The sequence below is a fragment of the Rutilus rutilus genome (assembly GCF_951802725.1).
Source record: "Rutilus rutilus genome assembly, chromosome: 25".
Classification (NCBI taxonomy): domain Eukaryota; kingdom Metazoa; phylum Chordata; class Actinopteri; order Cypriniformes; family Leuciscidae; genus Rutilus; species Rutilus rutilus.
Genome location: NC_140229.1, coordinates 15,330,334 through 15,348,564, shown reverse-complemented (window position 1 = coordinate 15,348,564; position 18,231 = coordinate 15,330,334). Strand labels below are relative to the sequence as shown.

At 38.5% G+C, this 18,231-nt stretch overlaps 2 protein-coding genes across 4 annotated transcripts; one reads left to right on the top strand and one right to left on the bottom strand.

The window, feature by feature from the left end:
- The first annotated feature begins 114 nt into the window (after positions 1–114).
- Positions 115–9,015, top strand: tpte (transmembrane phosphatase with tensin homology). Of its 3 annotated transcripts, XM_084401316.1 has the most exons (20): positions 327–565; positions 703–809; positions 953–1,022; positions 1,171–1,248; positions 1,335–1,382; positions 1,551–1,712; positions 2,057–2,176; positions 2,263–2,362; positions 3,404–3,467; positions 3,583–3,647; positions 3,757–3,817; positions 3,935–4,016; positions 4,132–4,220; positions 4,299–4,360; positions 4,443–4,523; positions 4,634–4,739; positions 8,051–8,148; positions 8,337–8,432; positions 8,554–8,624; positions 8,717–9,015. In XM_084401316.1, the coding sequence occupies exons 3-20, from the start codon at positions 973–975 to the stop codon at positions 8,817–8,819; spliced, it is 1,536 nt and encodes a 511-aa protein (XP_084257442.1). In that variant the 5' UTR covers positions 327–565; positions 703–809; positions 953–972; the 3' UTR covers positions 8,820–9,015. The 3 variants fall into 3 exon arrangements, with proteins under 3 accessions (XP_084257441.1, XP_084257442.1, XP_084257443.1); XM_084401315.1 differs by lacking the exon at positions 703–809 and having other exon boundaries at positions 115–565; XM_084401317.1 differs by lacking the exon at positions 327–565 and having other exon boundaries at positions 586–809.
- Positions 9,016–10,790: 1,775 nt separating this feature from the next.
- smpd1 (sphingomyelin phosphodiesterase 1) lies at positions 10,791–18,224 on the bottom strand. Its single transcript, XM_084401314.1, has 6 exons — positions 17,699–18,224; positions 16,526–17,301; positions 15,121–15,292; positions 12,424–12,500; positions 11,965–12,110; positions 10,791–11,736 (listed from the first exon to the last, which is right to left on the bottom strand). The coding sequence occupies exons 1-6, from the start codon at positions 17,921–17,923 to the stop codon at positions 11,339–11,341; spliced, it is 1,794 nt and encodes a 597-aa protein (XP_084257440.1). The 5' UTR covers positions 17,924–18,224; the 3' UTR covers positions 10,791–11,338.
- Between the last annotated feature and the right edge of the window lie 7 nt (positions 18,225–18,231).

Below are 18,231 nucleotides of genomic sequence, written 5' to 3'. Positions count from 1 at the left end.
TGAATTAAATCATTACTTCGTTGTTTTACGAAGCCGTTTACACACACACACACAAAAAAAAAAAAAAAAAAAAAAAATCCTAAATTACCTAATGTTGAAAATAAAAAATAGAGTATAGGCTACAAAGTAGAGGCGCGCGCACGCACACCCACACACTTTAATTAAAACCATATTTTAATAACACTACGAAGTTGTATAATGTCTCAGTGAGCCTTTTTGTTTTGTTGTCACCTTTACCACTCGTCTAAATTGATTTTGTGTGATTGTTAACTTGTAAAGCGCATGAGGAAGTTAAAAAACCGCTACGTCCGCAACAAAAGAGTGAAAAAAAGGGGCGGTGTGAATGTGTGCATGTGGATGGAAGACATAAGAAAACTACTGCTAAACTTTGAACCTCCTTCCTTTGTTATCGCAGAAACCACGGGACTGTCACAGCTCATAGACAATCATGGAGACATGAGACAAAAATACTGTTTGAGGAATATGTGACTGTTCAGATAGCAGAAAAGCGAGTCAAGCAAAAGGAAGGAAAACAGTTTTCCCGGATGCGCTTTCTCTCTGTCAGGTTTGTATCGCTTTTTCCAGTGCTGGCATTCCTTTGCTATGATCTTGTTCAGATTGGAACAAACAATTGCTTGTTATATTACATTATGCGGATTTAATTTAGGTCTTCATAGTTGATTTAGAAACCTTGTGTTGCAGACAACTTTTGGGATTAATGATTCATGGGATATTAATAAGACCACATTTTTAGTCCACATCTGAAACCTTACATTTGGTTGGATCCTCTAAAGATTTATAGGTCTAAAGTAAGTACATTTTTGTCATGGTAGGGTTTGTTAGACCTGTCTGCTTTATTTCTCAACGTCATTGTTTATGATTTATTGAGTAGATACCAGCTTTAATTGAACTAAAGTTCCTCTGGAATGTTTTATTTCTTGTAATCTTTCAGAGAGAAACTTTCCTGTAAAAATGACATCCGTGCATTTTAACCCTGGGTTAGATTCCAAGGAAGTTAATGGGTAAGTGAATAACATAAAATTAAAGTTACTAACACTTCAGGAGCATCGTGACCTTTACTCCACCAACTTTAAATGAGTAATTCAGCACTAAAACCACATGATTCAAAGCAGTAAGTTGTATCATTGTACTGTTTCTATGTTGGCCAAGTAATGGGGTGAAAGAAGAGGCAGAGGTGCAGATCGATGATGGAAGGGAAGAGAATGAGGAGCCAGACACCATATACCAGTAAGTAAGCTTCTAATTTGTTGACAAATGTGATGTCTTAAGACTAAAATTCTTATGTCTCATTCTGTGTTTGATTTATTTTGCAGTCGTGTCCGGAAAATTATAACTCCTTTTGTGATGTCCTTTTTTTTCCGGTGAGTGGGTTCTTTTTCATTTCAGAGTGTCATATAAAGAGATGGCTCACAGGACCTATAAAATCATATAAAAAAAAGTACTTGTGATCTTTTTTCTTCTTTTTTTCCAAAAATAGATTTTAGGCTATGTTTAATGATACAACAGGCAACTTTTGTTCTTATTTGCAGTGTTTTTGGCCTAGTACTGATCATTGTGGACATTATTCTGGTCATTGTGGACTTGTCCCTTTCCAACAAGAGTCGTGATGTTGGAAGTGCACTGGAGGTTGTTTCACTTATCATTTCCTTCTTTTTCCTCATCGATGTGCTGCTTCGCGTCTATGTGGAGGGGTTAGTATAGTTTTTCAAAATTATTTTGTAAACTATAAGTCAGCACATGATGTTAACGTAATGCTAACAACAACCAAATAATGCTGTAGTGTTCAAGTCACTCATGAAAGGAAATGATCTACAGGAAACACATTTTCCCGGCACTTTCTGTTTTTCCGAAATGAGTTTTTATCTCTCTGGAACAATTTCCTAGAGCTCAAGCACAAAAATAAATTAAGCTCTGCGTTAATACTGATTATACATGAGTGTTATCAAAACCTGGTGCAAAGGTATCATTTTACATATTCAGGATCTATTCCATTGCAGTCTCTGGTCAACCATTTTCAAATCATCTTCTTTCTCAGATTCAAGGTGTATTTCAGCTCCAAACTGAACATAATAGATGCTTGTATTGTCGCCATTACCCTGGTGGTCACCATGATCTACGCATTCTCCGATTTCTCAGGAGCCAGCCTGATTCCAAGGTACACCAGATTTAACAGAAAGCATTCATGGTTGATGCTTATATTTCATCCAATATTATACTAATGTAACAATGGTGTGTTTGCAGGGTGGTCACGTTCCTGAGATCTCTGAGGATATTGATTCTGGTACGTATCTTCAGACTGGCATCTCAGAAGAAAGAGCTTGAAAAGGTCACCAGGAGAATGGTGAGTGACCTAAACACAAAAGGAAATTGTCTCATTTTGTATCTTTGTGATTGTATCTTTTCAGCCAATCAGATTGTGAGTGTGATTTTTACACCACATTATTTCAGTCTGTTTATATATACTTTCCATTCCTCTTTATACTTATTAATCCATTTTAAAATTAAAGTGCCCCAATTATGCTATTTTAAAGGTTCCCAATTTAGTTCTGAAGGTCTCCTACAATAGATTTACATGCATCCAAGGTCAAAAAACACTTTTATTTTCCCATAATATACATTGCAGCATCTTTTGTCACAGTGTCTGAAATGGTTCAGTTAAGGATTCGGTCTCTCGAAACCCCTCCTTTCCGAAAGCTTACTCTGCTCTGATTGGTCAGATGGCTCAGTCTGTTGTGATTGGTCTACTGCTTACAGCGCGTGTCAGAAACCAAACATCCATTACCATATCTGAATATCAGCTCTGGAGGCTTCCTCGGTACTTGATACACAGTGAAATGAACAGTAAGGAATGCCGCTGGTTTTACCGTATCAATCTCATATGGTGGAAGTGCAAAGTGGATTTGCTTTTGTAGCGCAGAAAACAGCGTCTTCTCGACATGTCGACAACAAGAACCAAAATCTTCCAGGCCTCAGCTACAACTACAGTGTTTGAGGGTGGGTCAGAGTAGATGTTATTTGCAGGCATCCAATGAAGACCATAGGCTGGCAATATGCAAATTTGTTACAAACCTAAATCGGTTTGTGCAGGTCATAAGGTCATAACTCCATTTATCATACACTTTGATCTTTGAAACTTCGCAGTCCTTTTACATTCACACACAGCTGTATAAACACTACATTTAAGGTAATATCCAAAAAAGCATAATAGTGGCACTTTAAACTTAGATCTTTTTCTTATTTGTTTTCTTTTTGTTGCATTGGTTTTTATGTTTTTAGATTATTTTAAATGCTTTTTTCATGTTTTTAATCTCTTATTCATGTAAGCAATTTATGGTATTTAAAATGTTCTACATAAATAAACTTTATATAATCATTTTCAAAGGTGTCCGAGAACAAAAGACGGTACCAAAAAGATGGGTTTGATCTGGACCTCACATATGTCACAGGTTTGGTTTTGTCTGTGGTTATTTATTTTGAATCAGATCATTATAAACAACATTAAAATCAAGTAATTTGCAAACCAAAGTGATTCATCATTGATAGTGTCATATCTCTCTTCAGAAAGAGTCATTGCCATGTCTTTTCCATCTTCTGGGAAGCAGGCGCTTTATAGGAACCCCATCAGAGTAAGTCACCTACATAACACAAATGTTTAAAAAGATTTTAATTAGATGTAAAGTTGTTCAGAAAACATTGCAACAACTGTATGATCAATACGTAAATGACACATTTCAGGAGGTGGTTAGATTCCTGGACACCAAACATCTGGATCACTACAAGGTGTTTAATCTCTGTAGTGAGTAGACGCTTCTCTTCATGATTATTTTACCTTAATTACCAGTTAAGTTAACTTAAGATCATTTCTTCTGTTTCTAAAAGGCATGATAATAATGGTAGCCAATTCTTGTTTCAGGTGAGAAGGGCTATGATCCAAAGTTATTTCACTATCGAGTGGAGCGTGTTATGATAGATGACCATAACGTGCCATCACTCGAGTAAGTATCTCTCAGCACAACTGAACATTAGAACATGTTGCTCAAGTGGCAAATCTAGTTTCCAGCAAGCATGTTGTCATGAATCTCTGTTGATCTCTGTCTGTTCTCCTGTCAGTGATATGCTGCGGTACACAGCCTGCGTTAGGGAGTGGATGGCGGCAGACTCTAGGAATGTGATCGCCATCCATTGCAAAGGAGGAAAAGGTATGTTGTTTGATGGTGTTTTAATGCTCTATGTAAATACAGTCTGAAATGTTCAATGCATTGGATTTTGTTCAACAGGGCGGACTGGGACGATGGTGTGCACGTGGCTCATCGACAGTGACCAGTTTGAGAGTGCGCAGGTACGATCTGGTCATGAATGTTGACATGTAGAGACTTTCTCATCCAAGATTGTATTCAAATTTTCTTTAAACCGTCTTACAGGAGAGTTTGGACTACTTTGGCGAGAGACGGACTGATAAAAGCATGAGTTCGAAGTTCCAGGGTGTTGAAACTCCCTCTCAGGTGTGTGAAACTGCATTAGAAGCCAATGATCCATTTTGGAGCAATGAATGTGTATGATCTTTTTTAAAAAATTTTATTGATGTATGTTCTGGTCATTTTTGCACTTGCAGAGCAGGTACGTCGGTTATTATGAGATCATGAAGAATCAATACAACCGCCAGCTACCACCTCAGAAGAGCCTGAAAATAAAGAGCGTTCGAATCCACTCCATCGCAGGTCAGCCCCAGCCATTAATCATGACAACTAAATGAATATCAGCATTATATAATGACTATGTATATATTCAGTCGTGTGAAAAAGAAAGTACACCCTTGACGTACAATTCTATGGTTTTACATATCAGGGCGTAATAAAAAAAAATCATCTGGTCGTTAGCAGGTCTTTAAATTGGGTTAATACAACCTCAGAGGAACAAAAACATGCCATATTACACCGTGCCATTATTTATTTAACAAAAATAAGGCCAAAATGGAGAAGCCATGTGTGATAGACTAAGTACACCCTATGATTAAATTGCTTCTAGAACCACCTATAGCAGCAATAACTTGAAGTAATCATGACTTTATCAGTCTCTCACATCATTGTGAAGGAATTTTGGCCCACTATTCTTTACAACGTTGCTGTAGTTCATTGAGGTTTGTGGGCATTTGTTTATGCACCGCTCTCTTAAGGTCCCGCCGCAACATTTCAAATAGGTTGAAGTCTGGACTTTAACTGGGCCAGTGCAGCACCTTGATTATTTTCTTTTTCAGCCATTCTGTAGATTTGCTGGTGTGCTTGGGATCATTGTCCTGTTGCATGACCCAATTTAAGCCAAGCTTTAGCTGTTGGACAGATGGCCTCACATTTGACTCTAGAATACTGTGGTGTGTAAGGAGTTTATGGTTGACTCAATGACTGCAAGGTGCCCAGGTCCTGTGGCTGCAAAACAAGCCCAGATCATCACCCCTCCACCACCATGCTTGACCGTTGGCATGAGGTGTTTGGGCTGGATATGCTGTGTTTGCTTTTCACCAAACGTGGCGCTGTGCATTATGGCCAAACATCTACACTTTGGTCTCGTCTGTCCAAAGGACATTGTTCCAGAAGTCTTGAGGTTTGTTCAGCTGCAACTTTGCAAACCTAAGCCGTGCTGCCATGTTCTTGTCCCGTCTTTTTCTAATTGTACTGCCCATGTTAACTGAGGCCTGTAGAGCCGGGCAATTCAATTGGCCCAAAGGCACCCCAACCTCCCTCCGCCTCTTTTCCTGGCGGTGTGGCTACATTTGGCTAGATATGCGAGTGGCCGTAGTGGCGCGTGCAACTGTATGTCTATACGCACTTGTGCGTACCATGAGCGCTCCGACTAACCAGAGAAACGTTTTCGCGAACGCACCCGTGTTGCTCTTTCAGGAAATGAAAAACTCTCACCAGTGCCACTGAATCATCTGAAGCTGTTTCTCGGGCAGTATAGAACAAATAGCGCTGTTTTCAGTTTAGTTTCAGTTAAACTCGCAGTTTAGTTTACTTTGAACTGCGCAGCACCGCCCAGTGGATAATGGAATGCAAGCTTAAAGGAGTTGCGTTTACTCCCGTTTCGGGACACTATTATTAAACAGCATTGCGACATCCAGTGAAATTCGACACACCTCTGTTACAAACCACAAATCACTGGATGATTTAACTAGTTTTAAATCAGATGAAGCAGCCTCAACATTCCCAACATGAGTGAAGTTAGAAGACTTTAAATCCCCTAATCACCACCTTTACAAACATTTACCATGAATGTACTGTAGTAATTTACTATGGTTTGGGCAGAAATGTGGAATATTTATACTGAATACTATCTTATAGTAATTTATATTGCAGTAGATTAATTAGGTGGGTAGAGGAATATACAATTCATTTTGTGTTTAGGCATTTTGTTATTACAGTGGTAGTGAGTGAGTAGCCATGCATGGTTTTACCTGTGGTTATCAAGTCTCACTGTCAGAATATTTTCATTTAAGCCTATGATAATTATAAATAAATTATTTCTTACCAATAGCTATGATCTTGTATAATTCATATTTTTGTACATAGCTGTAAATAAGTTATTTATTAAAGACTCATAAATACTTTTACTTTACTTTATAATACTAAATACGTTTACTTTAGCTTATTTATTGATACTGTTATGTTTCAATAAGTAATAAATAATGTTTCAATAAATAAGCTAAACCCACCGGCCCTCCTCAACATTTCGATTTAATAATCCGGCCCTCGAATGAAGCTAATTGAATAGTCATGCTGTAGAGTGTAGGGAGAGGGTGTAGTTCTTGGGAGTTTTGCACAGTGGGAGGATTGGGAAGATTAGCAACTGACTTGTTTTCCACTTGTGAATAATCTTCCTCACTGTAGAATGACGGACTTCAAATTGTTTGGAAATGGCCGTAAAACCCTTTTCAGATTGATGGCAACAACATTTGCCTCTCTAAGATCATTGCTGATGTTTTTCCTCCTTGGCATTGAGTTAACACATCTGAATGCTCCAGACCAGCAAACTGCCAAACATAAAACATTAAAGGGATACTCCACTTTTTTTGGAAATAGGCTCATTTTACAACTGATGATATGACGCAGCGCCTGAAAATAGGTCTATAAAATAGTCCCGGTCACGTTGGAAGTTACTGAGCTGGGGACTATTTTCAGGCGCTGTGTCATATCATTACGCCTGTTGGACTCATGGTACGGCAGCAAAGTTTCTTGATTATTACGCAGGAATGAGAGTATAGTTCCTAGCCATATCAGCCTAGAAAATCGCAACTTTACATTTTCCGTCGGTCTTAGTACACGATGTAACTACAGAAGAGTCAAGTTTTAAATAGGAAAAATATCGCAACTCTTTGGTCATTTTTTTTGAGAGAGATGCTTATGGTCATGTCCGATTCAATGATCTATGCTAAGCTATGCTAAAAAGACCCGGAGATCGGCTGAATGGATTCGAAAACGGTAAAACTCAACTCTTTAACTCTGGGGGAGTTGTAAAATGAGCCTATTTCCAAAAAAAAGTGGAGTATCCCTTTAATAGAACATAAAAATTAATGGAAACACGCTGCTGCTGCTAGAGAGAGGGGTATGCCCTCTGTAGCAGATCTAGGCAGGTGGTGCTGGGGAGGTAGAGGGATAGAATAATTATTTGCAGAGCACGCAGTCATGGTTATAAAGTGAAATGGGAATGGTTACATGAAATTAATTGCCTGAAAATGTTACATTGAACAAGCCAATTAGAACTCAAATAGAGTTTCATGGTTGAACTATTCATGTGTCTGTCTATCTGTCTATTTATTGATCTACCTGCAGTATATAAAACCAGTATTTTAAAATATATTGAATATAAAATATAGTGAATTTTAATATCATATATTTTAATTTGACATATTGCATGTATTTTTTGTTAATATTAAACTATATTTTCATGCTATACAACTTGTATTTTTAAGTAAATATAAAGTAAAAAAAAAAATCTTGTTGATTGTATAAAAGCAGTGGCTGTGGTTGTTGTTCAGGTGTGGGGAAGAGCAATGGCAGTGACCTGAAGGTGAAGATCATAGTGAAGCGAGAGCTTGTCTTCCAGGGTGTTTGTGCTAAACAGCAGAACTGTACAGTAAGTATGCAAAGCTGGAGAGGATTGTTGTGTTGAATGCATGTTTCTGATCTCTAAAATAGGCTCAAAGGGCAAAGCTAGCAACTTTTGGCATACTAAACACTTACACCTGTGCACAATTCTTTGTAGGATCTATAGTTTTCATTTCAGTCTGATCGTCCTGTTGTGTGTGTGTGTGTGTTTTTCAGGTGTTTCCTGACACTGGTAGTAATGCAGTTGTCATCAGTTTGCAGGAAGGGCCTGTCGTGACTGGAGATGTGAAGGTCATGTTTGAGTCCAGTGCTGTAAGCCTCCCTCCACTATTTTTAAGTATTTAATTGACCCATATGTTTTATGAAGTGCTGTTGGCGTAAAGTTTGAATGAGGTTCACTGGGACTTGAACTTCCCTTTTTCTCTCTGTCCAGGGTCTGCCAAAGGGTTACGAGGACTGTCCATTCTATTTCTGGTTTAACACCTCTTTTGTTGAGAACAACAGGTGGGTTTTTTTTTTTGTCAGTACTTTTTATTTTATTTTTTGTCATCCGAGAGCTCACTGAAATCTTTTGCATTGATGTTTTTGTGTCATAGACTGTATCTCTCGAGGGAAGAGCTGGACAATCCACACAAATCTAAGACCTGGGACATCTATAAGGAAGACTTCGGAGTGACAGTTGTTTTCACAGACCCTTGAGGAGAACATTCTCCGACAGCTCCGACCATTTTTGTAGTTTCTTATGAGAGGTGTATTGAAAAGCTACAACTGTTAACACTCCACGTGAACCTATAGCTTTTTGAAATTTGAATGTGATTTTTGTAAAAAAATATTTTCACTCCATTGTATTTCCATGGTTGTCTTTTTATGTAAAAAAAAAAGGTTGAAATGCTCAGTAGGCTACATTTGTTTTTCTTAGTTTTTACTGTGGTTCTATTTATGTTCGGCTAAAGTTTAAATTTCTGTCAAGGAAATAATACCAAACAAAATAATTTACATATCAAACACCTGGTTCCATGAAAAATACTTTACATATTTCTTGAGTTTACATGCTGTCATAAGGCAATATATACCGACCCCTAGTGATTCTGTCCTGCACTGCATGTTGAAGAGTCTTTGATATGAGAGGGATGCTTTATAAGTTTAAATCGAAAAGATTATTTTCTGGTTTGAGAAAGTTGTGAATGATTTAGAATAATTACATTGGATAAAACAGAGTAAAGGCACGTCCACACCAAGATAACTATATTAGAGAGTCCAAACCAGCGGACGATGTCGTTGTTTATTCTAAGCGCGTGCAGCAGGCTGGATTCTGATTGGCTGTCAATGTTTTTACCGTTCAGCAGCTGGATAAAATCGTCCTGAAAGTGATTCAAACGATATCGTTTATCTGTGCCGTTAGCGTTATAGCGTTAGCGTTATAGCTCGTTTATATCGTTTAATATTGATAACGATTTTTTAGCATTATATCTAGTTATCGTCCTTGGTGTAAACGGACATTAAAAGTAGCCATAAGAATTGGCCATTTGACAATTTCAACAAAGTCTGTTGTTGTAAATTGACTGACAACTCAAATCACTCATTGCATGTGGATTATAATAGATAGATAATAAGAGATAATACCACATAATACCATAAAATTGGGGGTTAGTAAGATTTTTTTCATGTTTTTGAAAGAAGTCTCTTATGCTCCCCAAGGATGTATGCATTTGATCAAAGATACAGTAAAAACCGTAATATAATTTAACCAAAACTACTTTCAGTTTTTAATACATTTTTACAGTAGTCAACATTTTAAGTGGATCAAAAAAAGTTAATCAAACTTGTCCAAAGACAAGAACGGGCATTGTTTAAAATTCATGTAGGCTAACTTTGATGAAAGGTTTGGTCCACTTCAAATGTTGACTACTGTAAATGTAATTAATTCCAGTGATGGTAAAGCTGAATTTTCAGGATCATTACTCTGATCTTCAGTATCATTACTCTGATCTTCAGTGTCACATGATCCTTCAGAAACCATTCTAATCTGGTAGTGTACATAGCTTAAATGGGTGGTATAATTTCCCTTTTTACGAAATATAAAATAAGTCTCTGATGTCCCCAGAGTGTGTATGTGAAGTTTTAACTCAGCATACCCCACAGATCATTATTTATATCATGTTAAAATTGTCCTTTTTTGAGGGTGAGCAAAAATGCGTCGTTTTGTGTGTGTCCCTTTAAGTGCAAATGAGCTGCTGCACCCGGCACAGAGGGCGGAGATTCGAGAGCTAATTCTTAGCAAAGCCATATAGAGCACTTTTTTGAGAGGTGGGGTTTATCTAAATTTTGGGGTTTGTGATGTCACTAACCCAGGAGGAAGCTTGTGTAGTTCCTACCAGCCGTTTGTTGTAATCCTTAAAAAGTGATTTCTGTAAAAGAAAAATATCTCCTTTTGCTTTGTAACTTTGCAGATGTTGTTTATGCTCAAACAGCGACATTACACACTAACTAAAGTTAGAAAAGTGAAATCATAATCAACTACCCCCTTAAACAAACCACTTGAAAATATTTCTTTATTTAGTAAGACCTTCAGATAACCCATGATTAACACATTCATTGAGTCCCACTACAATTGCTAAATCATTTATCAGCAAGTGTGACAATCACAAAATCTCCTCCGTACATAATTTCTTTACCAATTGAAACAAATAGTGTGTAGTGACTTGGTGGTGAATCAACAAGCTGTCATCTAACACGATTGGCCTTGAACAGGCCAATGTGTGCATAATGTAGGTCAATGCAGGAAGAGATACCTTTTTTTGTGTGTGTTAACTAACCACAATCCACTCCAGTGACGCAAAACACTCTGAACACTTTAAGTGAGAATGAGAACTGAGCAATTGTGGTTTTTATGAGGCACTAACACCACTTGGTATTTTCAGCCAGTAATGCGTTTCTCAGGTTCACCGCTCTAAATTACACGTCTTTCTGAGAACTGACTTTTAAACTCAATCTTGACCAAACACCTACAGCTGTTAATGCCAACCAATGTCCATAACAAGTCAGCTAAATAGCAAACAGTAAAACAAGAACAACAAAAATCAAACAGTTTGTTGATGAGGACAAATGTAACAAATGCTACCGAAAATATTCAAAATAAAGTGCTAAATAAATCAAGAGTCTGTGATGTTAGGGTGATTCAAACCTATAAGAGCTCTATGGCCATTTGTTAGATTTTCTCAACACATTGTCTTCCTAAAAGAGTGCTTATCTCCATGTAGCACATCACATTGTATTAAAATGTCGTATCGCCCGCTGTGCAGGAGACAGATTAGTGACGTCTTGCAAGTGTCTGTGCAGGGCTTTGATACGTGGCCTTTATGAAAGAGGTACCAGAAGCGCTGGAAGACACGGTCATCATTCACCATGATTTTGATCAAACCGTCCATGTCTGCTGGGAAGAGTGTGGACAAACCGTAGGCCTCAGAGGCGCGGTACAGCGAGGTCCATGACGGGTTGAGGTAGGGTTTTGAGGACCGTTTGTTGGCAAGAGTCAAGTTGAGAATAAAGGTCTCGTGATCCAAAACCATGCGACTGCTGCCTGGATAGTTTCCATCCACGTAATAAACACGATATCCTGACCATAAAAAGGGATGTTATAGCAATAAACCATGAGAAACTGACAATGATTTTACCATGGTTAAGTTTATCAAGAGGGTTGGGTATTTTTATAAAGAAACCAATGCCACTAAATGCCAACATAAAACAATTAAATGCAAAATGCTAAAATAAAATAATCAAATGCTAAAATGAAAAAAAAAAAAAAAAAAAAAAAATACAACAACTAATAAGGTTCAATAAGTACCTGGGTTCAGGTTGACATAAGTGGTCACACTCGGGGCAATGAAAGCCACACTCAGTGGACGGGTCATTGTTTCCTCATCATAGAACATCTGAAACTCATCGACGTGAGTGTGTCCGAAAAACTGACCAGTTATGGTGCTTTCATATCTGAAAAAAAAAATTAAAGGATTAGAAAGGAACCAGACTGATCGCTAAAGTGAACCATTAACCACTGCACTACATAACCTACAGATACATATGGCAAATATATACGATTATCTCAAAATAAGGCAGTTACAGTCAACATGACCCATTTTCACAACAATACGACACTTATGATCATAAAAGACACTGTGTAATAACCCTTTAGGCTGCAGTCACGCAGTTGTGTTGACCCAGCTACGGGTTACAACAGATGAAAGTGCACGAGTTGTGTACTGCAGGATGGGTTATACAATGTTCACACAGAACAGGGACTGACCTGTTGACTATATGATAATAGTTCCAACTCCAACTGCTCAGGCAGAGACCCGGGGGAATGTGACCGATGATGTGGACCTGAGAGAGACCAGACAGAGCTCTGCTTATATTTGCTTTTTGAACAAAACCACAGACAAAACAAAATATCTTGGTGTTGAAATAAAAAAATTAAAAACACCCTGGACCCTTCAGTGGTATTTACCCCATTTAGTGGTAAAAACAATAGATTACAATACAGTAATGGCCAAAAGTGATGTTCAGCCTAGGATAATTGTTGACATCACCCTTTATTCAAATATTATTTAAAAAATTGTGTTTAAGATTTTGCAAGCATATTGCGTAGTAGTGTTTTGAGTCAAATGTTTTATTTGTGATAACGCAATGAAACGGCAAATTGTGTTGATATCATTTTTGGTTCCTGATCGGTCCGATCACGCTCCGCTGACTGGTTGCACGGTCCAATGGACAGCCCTGATATCATACAAAGATATTGCATATTAACATGCAAAAACATAAGAAAACCAACAAAATATTAATATTGTTGTAGTCAATGTATGCTTTTCCCTGGGAGCATTTTTTTGTATAGTAAAATAAAACCAGCTTTTGTTGGCCTTTATTTTCCAAATAATTTTAGAAGATAAATAGTATTAAATACCTTAAAGTTTAGTTTTAAAAGTAATAATAATATAAATAAATAATAATATATTTAAAATAATATAAAAAAATTAAAATTAAAAAATAATTATATATATACAGTGAGGAAAATAAGTATTTGAACACCCTGCTATTTTGCAAGTTCTCCCACTTAGAAATCATGGAGGGGTCTGAAATTGTCATCGTAGGTGCATGTCCACTGTGAGAGACATAATCTAAAAAAAAAAAATCCAGAAATCACAATGTATGATTTTTTAACTATTTATTTGTATGATACAGCTGCAAATAAGTATTTGAACACCTGAGAAAATCAATGTAAATATTTGGTACAGTAGCCTTTGTTTGCAATTACAGAGGTCAAACGTTTCCTGTAGTTTTTCACCAGGTTTACACACACTGCAGGAGGGATTTTGGCCCACTCCTCCACACAGATCTTCTCTAGATCAGTCAGGTTTCTGGGCTGTCGCTGAGAAACACAGAGTTTGAGCTCCCTCCAAAGATTCTCTATTGGGTTTAGGTCTGGAGACTGGCTAGGCCACGCCAGAACCTTGATATGCCACTCCTTGGTTATCCTGGCTGTGTGCTTCGGGTCATTGTCATGTTGGAAGACCCAGCCTCGACCCATCTTCAATGCTCTAACTGAGGGAAGGAGGTTGTTCCCCAAAATCTCGCAATACATGGCCCCGGTCATCCTCTCCTTAATACAGTGCAGTCGCCCTGTCCCATGTGCAGAAAAACACACCCAAAGCATGATGCTACCACCCCCATGCTTGACAGTAGGGATGGTGTTCTTGGGATGGTACTCATCATTCTTCTTCCTCCAAACACGTTTAGTGGAATTATGACCAGAAAGTTCTATTTTGGTCTCATCTGACCACATGACTTTCTCCCATGACTCCTCTGGATCATCCAAATGGTCATTGGCAAACTTAAGACGGGCCTTGACATGTGCTGGTTTAAGCAGGGGAACCTTCCGTGCCATGCATGATTTCAAACCATGACGTCTTAGTGTATTACCAACAGTAACCTTGGAAACGGTGGTCCCAGCTCTTTTCAGGTCATTGACCAGCTCCTCCCGTGTAGTTCTGGGCTGATTTCTCACCTTTCTTAGGATCATTGAGACCCCACGAGGTGAGATCTTGCATGGAGCCCCAGTCCGAGGGAGATTGACAGACATGTTTAGCTTCTTCCATTTTCTAATGATTGCTCCAACAGTGGACCTTTTTTCACCAAGCTGCTTGGCAATTTCCCCGTAGCCCTTTCCAGCCTTGTGGAGGTGTACAATTTTGTCTCTAGTGTCTTTGGACAGCTCTTTGGTCTTGGCCATGTTAGTAGTTGGATTCTTACTGATTGTATGGGGTGGACAGGTGTCTTTATGCAGCTAACGACCTCAAACAGGTGCATCTAATATAGGATAATAAATGGAGTGGAGGTGGACATTTTAAAAGCAGACTAACAGGTCTTTGAGGGTCAGAATTCTAGCTGATAGACAGGTGTTCAAATACTTATTTGCAGCTGTATCATACAAATAAATAGTTAAAAAATCATATATTGTGATTTCTGGATTTTTTTTTTTTAGATTATGTCTCTCACAGTGGACATGCACCTACGATGACAATTTCAAACCCCACCATGATTTCCAAGTGGGAGAACTTGCAAAATAGCAGGGTGTTCAAATACTTATTTTCCTCACTGTATATATATATATAAAATGTTTATGGTTTAATCAAACTTGTAGTGTCATTAAAAACAAATATCCCCACTGGACATCACTTTTGGCCACTACTGCAGATCATTTGCATCTGATATGTAATGTTAAAATTAAAACTGAAACGCTGCACCCACTGCATCACACATCCGCTTCTGGTTGGTCTGACTCATGACCAGTTGCTTGGTTGTTAACCCACAGACACAAACACTATCAGTGGAACTTGTTAAACTGCTGCAACATGCAAAGGCTTCAACACTGTTCGGTTTCCTCATGCTCTTAGAGAAACCAGAGAACATCTTATTTTTTTTCTTGAGTTCTGTAAACTTCTCTGACCTTCTCTCCCTTGTTCTCAGACTCTTGCAGTGTGTGAATGAGCCACTGGAGCTGATTGGCCGGGTCTGTGGAGTTCACCATCAGCCAGTAGTTCTCTCGTGCGCAGAAGTTCATGTTCAGAGACACCAGCCTCAAACCACGCTGAACTTCCACAGTGTAGAACCCTCCACGCCTGGAGAAGACAACAGAATTAAAACAAATTGTATGTTTGCATTTAAAATATTATTAATTATTAAAAATAAGAATTAAACCATAGCAATTACAACAATACTAATACAAATGATAATAATAATTAAACTGTAGGAGTAATAAAACACCAAACATATCTATAGTATTGCATTTGAAAATAAAGCTACAAAAAATAAGTCATAATTAATAAAAAAAATGTTTTATTATATTTACATTACAATTATTATTATTATAAAATGATAAACGTGAAAACATCACAAATGTATCTATGCAGTATTGAATTAAATTTAAAATATTAAGCTACAAAATATGATGTAACATCATTAATAATAATAATAATATTAAACAATTAGTTACAACAACAACGTTCTTAATATGCTTATATGTATTTATCAGTGACAATACTCATTTATATCAGAGTGTGATATAGTTTGTATAGACCAGAGCCGGACAGTAACGGAGTACATTTACTTGAGTACAGTACTTAAGTACAATTTTGAGGGATCTGTACTTTACTCGAGTATCATTTTTGGGGAGTACTCATGACTTTACTCAAGTACAAGAGTACTTTGAGAGGCAAATATTGTACTCTTTACTCAGCTACATTTCTATCCATAACCGTGAGTACCCGTTACTTCTTCTAAAAAAAATTAAAAAAGGAAAAAATAAAATTCGTTTTGTTGGTTCCTCAATTTGTTGGTTCCCTCTCAAACGTGATTGGATTGTGCAGGCGCCACTGATTGGGACAGCCTATCAGCAATCACCTTCAGCTTTCCGCCAAAGTCAACTCCATGGTCAGATTTAGATAAGAGACGAACGAAACCATGGACGAAACAATGGATGAAGACGCAGCAGGTCCATCCCGGAAATGTGCCAACCCGTGGCCCCACCTCGCCAGACTATTTCAATTTTCTGAACAAGTTAATGAAAGTTTTCGCTTCAAGTGTTTGCTGTGTTTTTCCAATGTAAGCACTGTGGCAGTAGTTATATTAGAAAATATTTAGAAAATATACTCTTGTACTCTTGATACTCAAGTACTTTTAAAAACAAGTACTTCAGTACTTTTACTTAAGTAGACATCTGACTGTAGTACTTTTACTTGTTGTACTTGAGTAAAATTTAGCAAGGGGTGTCTGTACTTTTACTCAAGTAATGAAGCTGTGTACTCTGTCCGCCTCTGGTATAGACTTGTATAGTCTTTCCATCATTACTTTACCGTATGGTTTCGAGTGCTTCCTCAGGGAGCCAAGATGCCCACTCCTTCGCCATAGTGTCATACAGCCAGCGGGACGACCCATTCCCATGTACAAACGGAGGTGGGAAACTATTCACCGGAGTGCTCTCGTGATTCCCCACAGATGGGTACACGGTTACATTAGGCCCCAGGTGTTTGAGGATCAGTCTAGTGATGACGGTGAGCTCGTTCAGCTGTTGTTTCCGGGTCTGAGACCAAACGTTGTGTGCCGGAATGTCTCCTGTCCAGTACACCCAATCCCATGGGCCGGATTTGGCTAAGGTTTGGAGGAGATTCTCCACTGTGCGTAGAGGCAGGTCACATTTGCCATATGTGCCCCAGTATCCGGCTCCATTCTGCTTCCAACTGACCCTTCCGGAGTCATTCCGACAGCACAGTGGCTTCTTACAATCTATAAGGCTGCCCTCGGCGTACTCCGCATCCCAGTGGATATCTGTGAGGAACAGGATCCTGCTCTGTGGAGAGCCTGGTTTGGGAGGGGTGGGTGGTTTAATTGGGGGTTTGGGGACCCGTGGCAGGGATACATTCCAGGGGGCATAAATATCAAAATGGCCACACGTAGGTCCAACCAGCAGAGCGCAAGCCTCCGTGGGCCAGAGGAAGGACTCCTGCAGCGCACGGATGAAATCTTCTCGGAAGAGATCAGTGATCTCTCGGCATACATCTGGATCAGCGAGGTGCAGTCGGACACAGGCATCTCCCAGAACATGTGCCACACGCTCCTTGTTTGAGTCACTCTGGTCATAAAGGAAGCACAGAACTTAATAGTTGCCACTCTTTATTTTCATGGACAGATCAGAAACTTCACTCAAATGATTTTGTACAGGGGTATTTGAGGTTAGTGCTACAATAACAATTATCCATTTAGAATATAATAATCTAACAAAATTATGTATAAACATGTATTTAAATATTTAAATCTCTTATTTTCTAAACATACAAGATTTATAATATACACAAGATATAACATATTTATATTTTATATATAATATAAAGATCTAATACATGTAAAAAATACATTTAATACATTTTAAGGATTATTTTAAATAATAATTTTAATGCGTATAATAGAAAGCCAGGGGAGAAAAAACAGGCAATAACATCACGGGAAAAGCGTAAAAGTACGTGTCTCACCAGCAGCGCGATGTCAACCGAGACGAAGATCGCTTTACACACCGCGCAGGACATGTTGTGCCAGCTGAACCCGAGCTTCAACCGATCAAACTCCTCCACGACTCTCAGCTCGGGCGCATCTCGATCACCTTCAAGAGGGTATGAGAAGACAATAAGCACCGAAAACAATGTCCAGACCGTGAAGACACCGCTGAAGGTGGACAACCCGAAACCTGGACGCTTCATCCTGGCTGCGACACTGCGGTAAACAGTCTCAGTTTCCCGTCATTACATATAAAGTCTGTATCGACGACTCCAGCAAAAAGTGTTTATTCTTGAACAGACTCGGAGGAAGAAATTGTTACGCCTGGAGTGTAACTTATGTGTAAATAAAACAAGCGTCAGAATAACTCGAATTCGCGTTTTGTTTTTAAGCAGTTGTGAATATCTAAATTGTGTTTTGAAGAGCCAGTTGTCTGCTCTCCTCACAACTGTACCGCAAGTCCGCAACCCGGGCGAACCTGTCCTGCAACGTTTATATTGCGTCAGCTGAC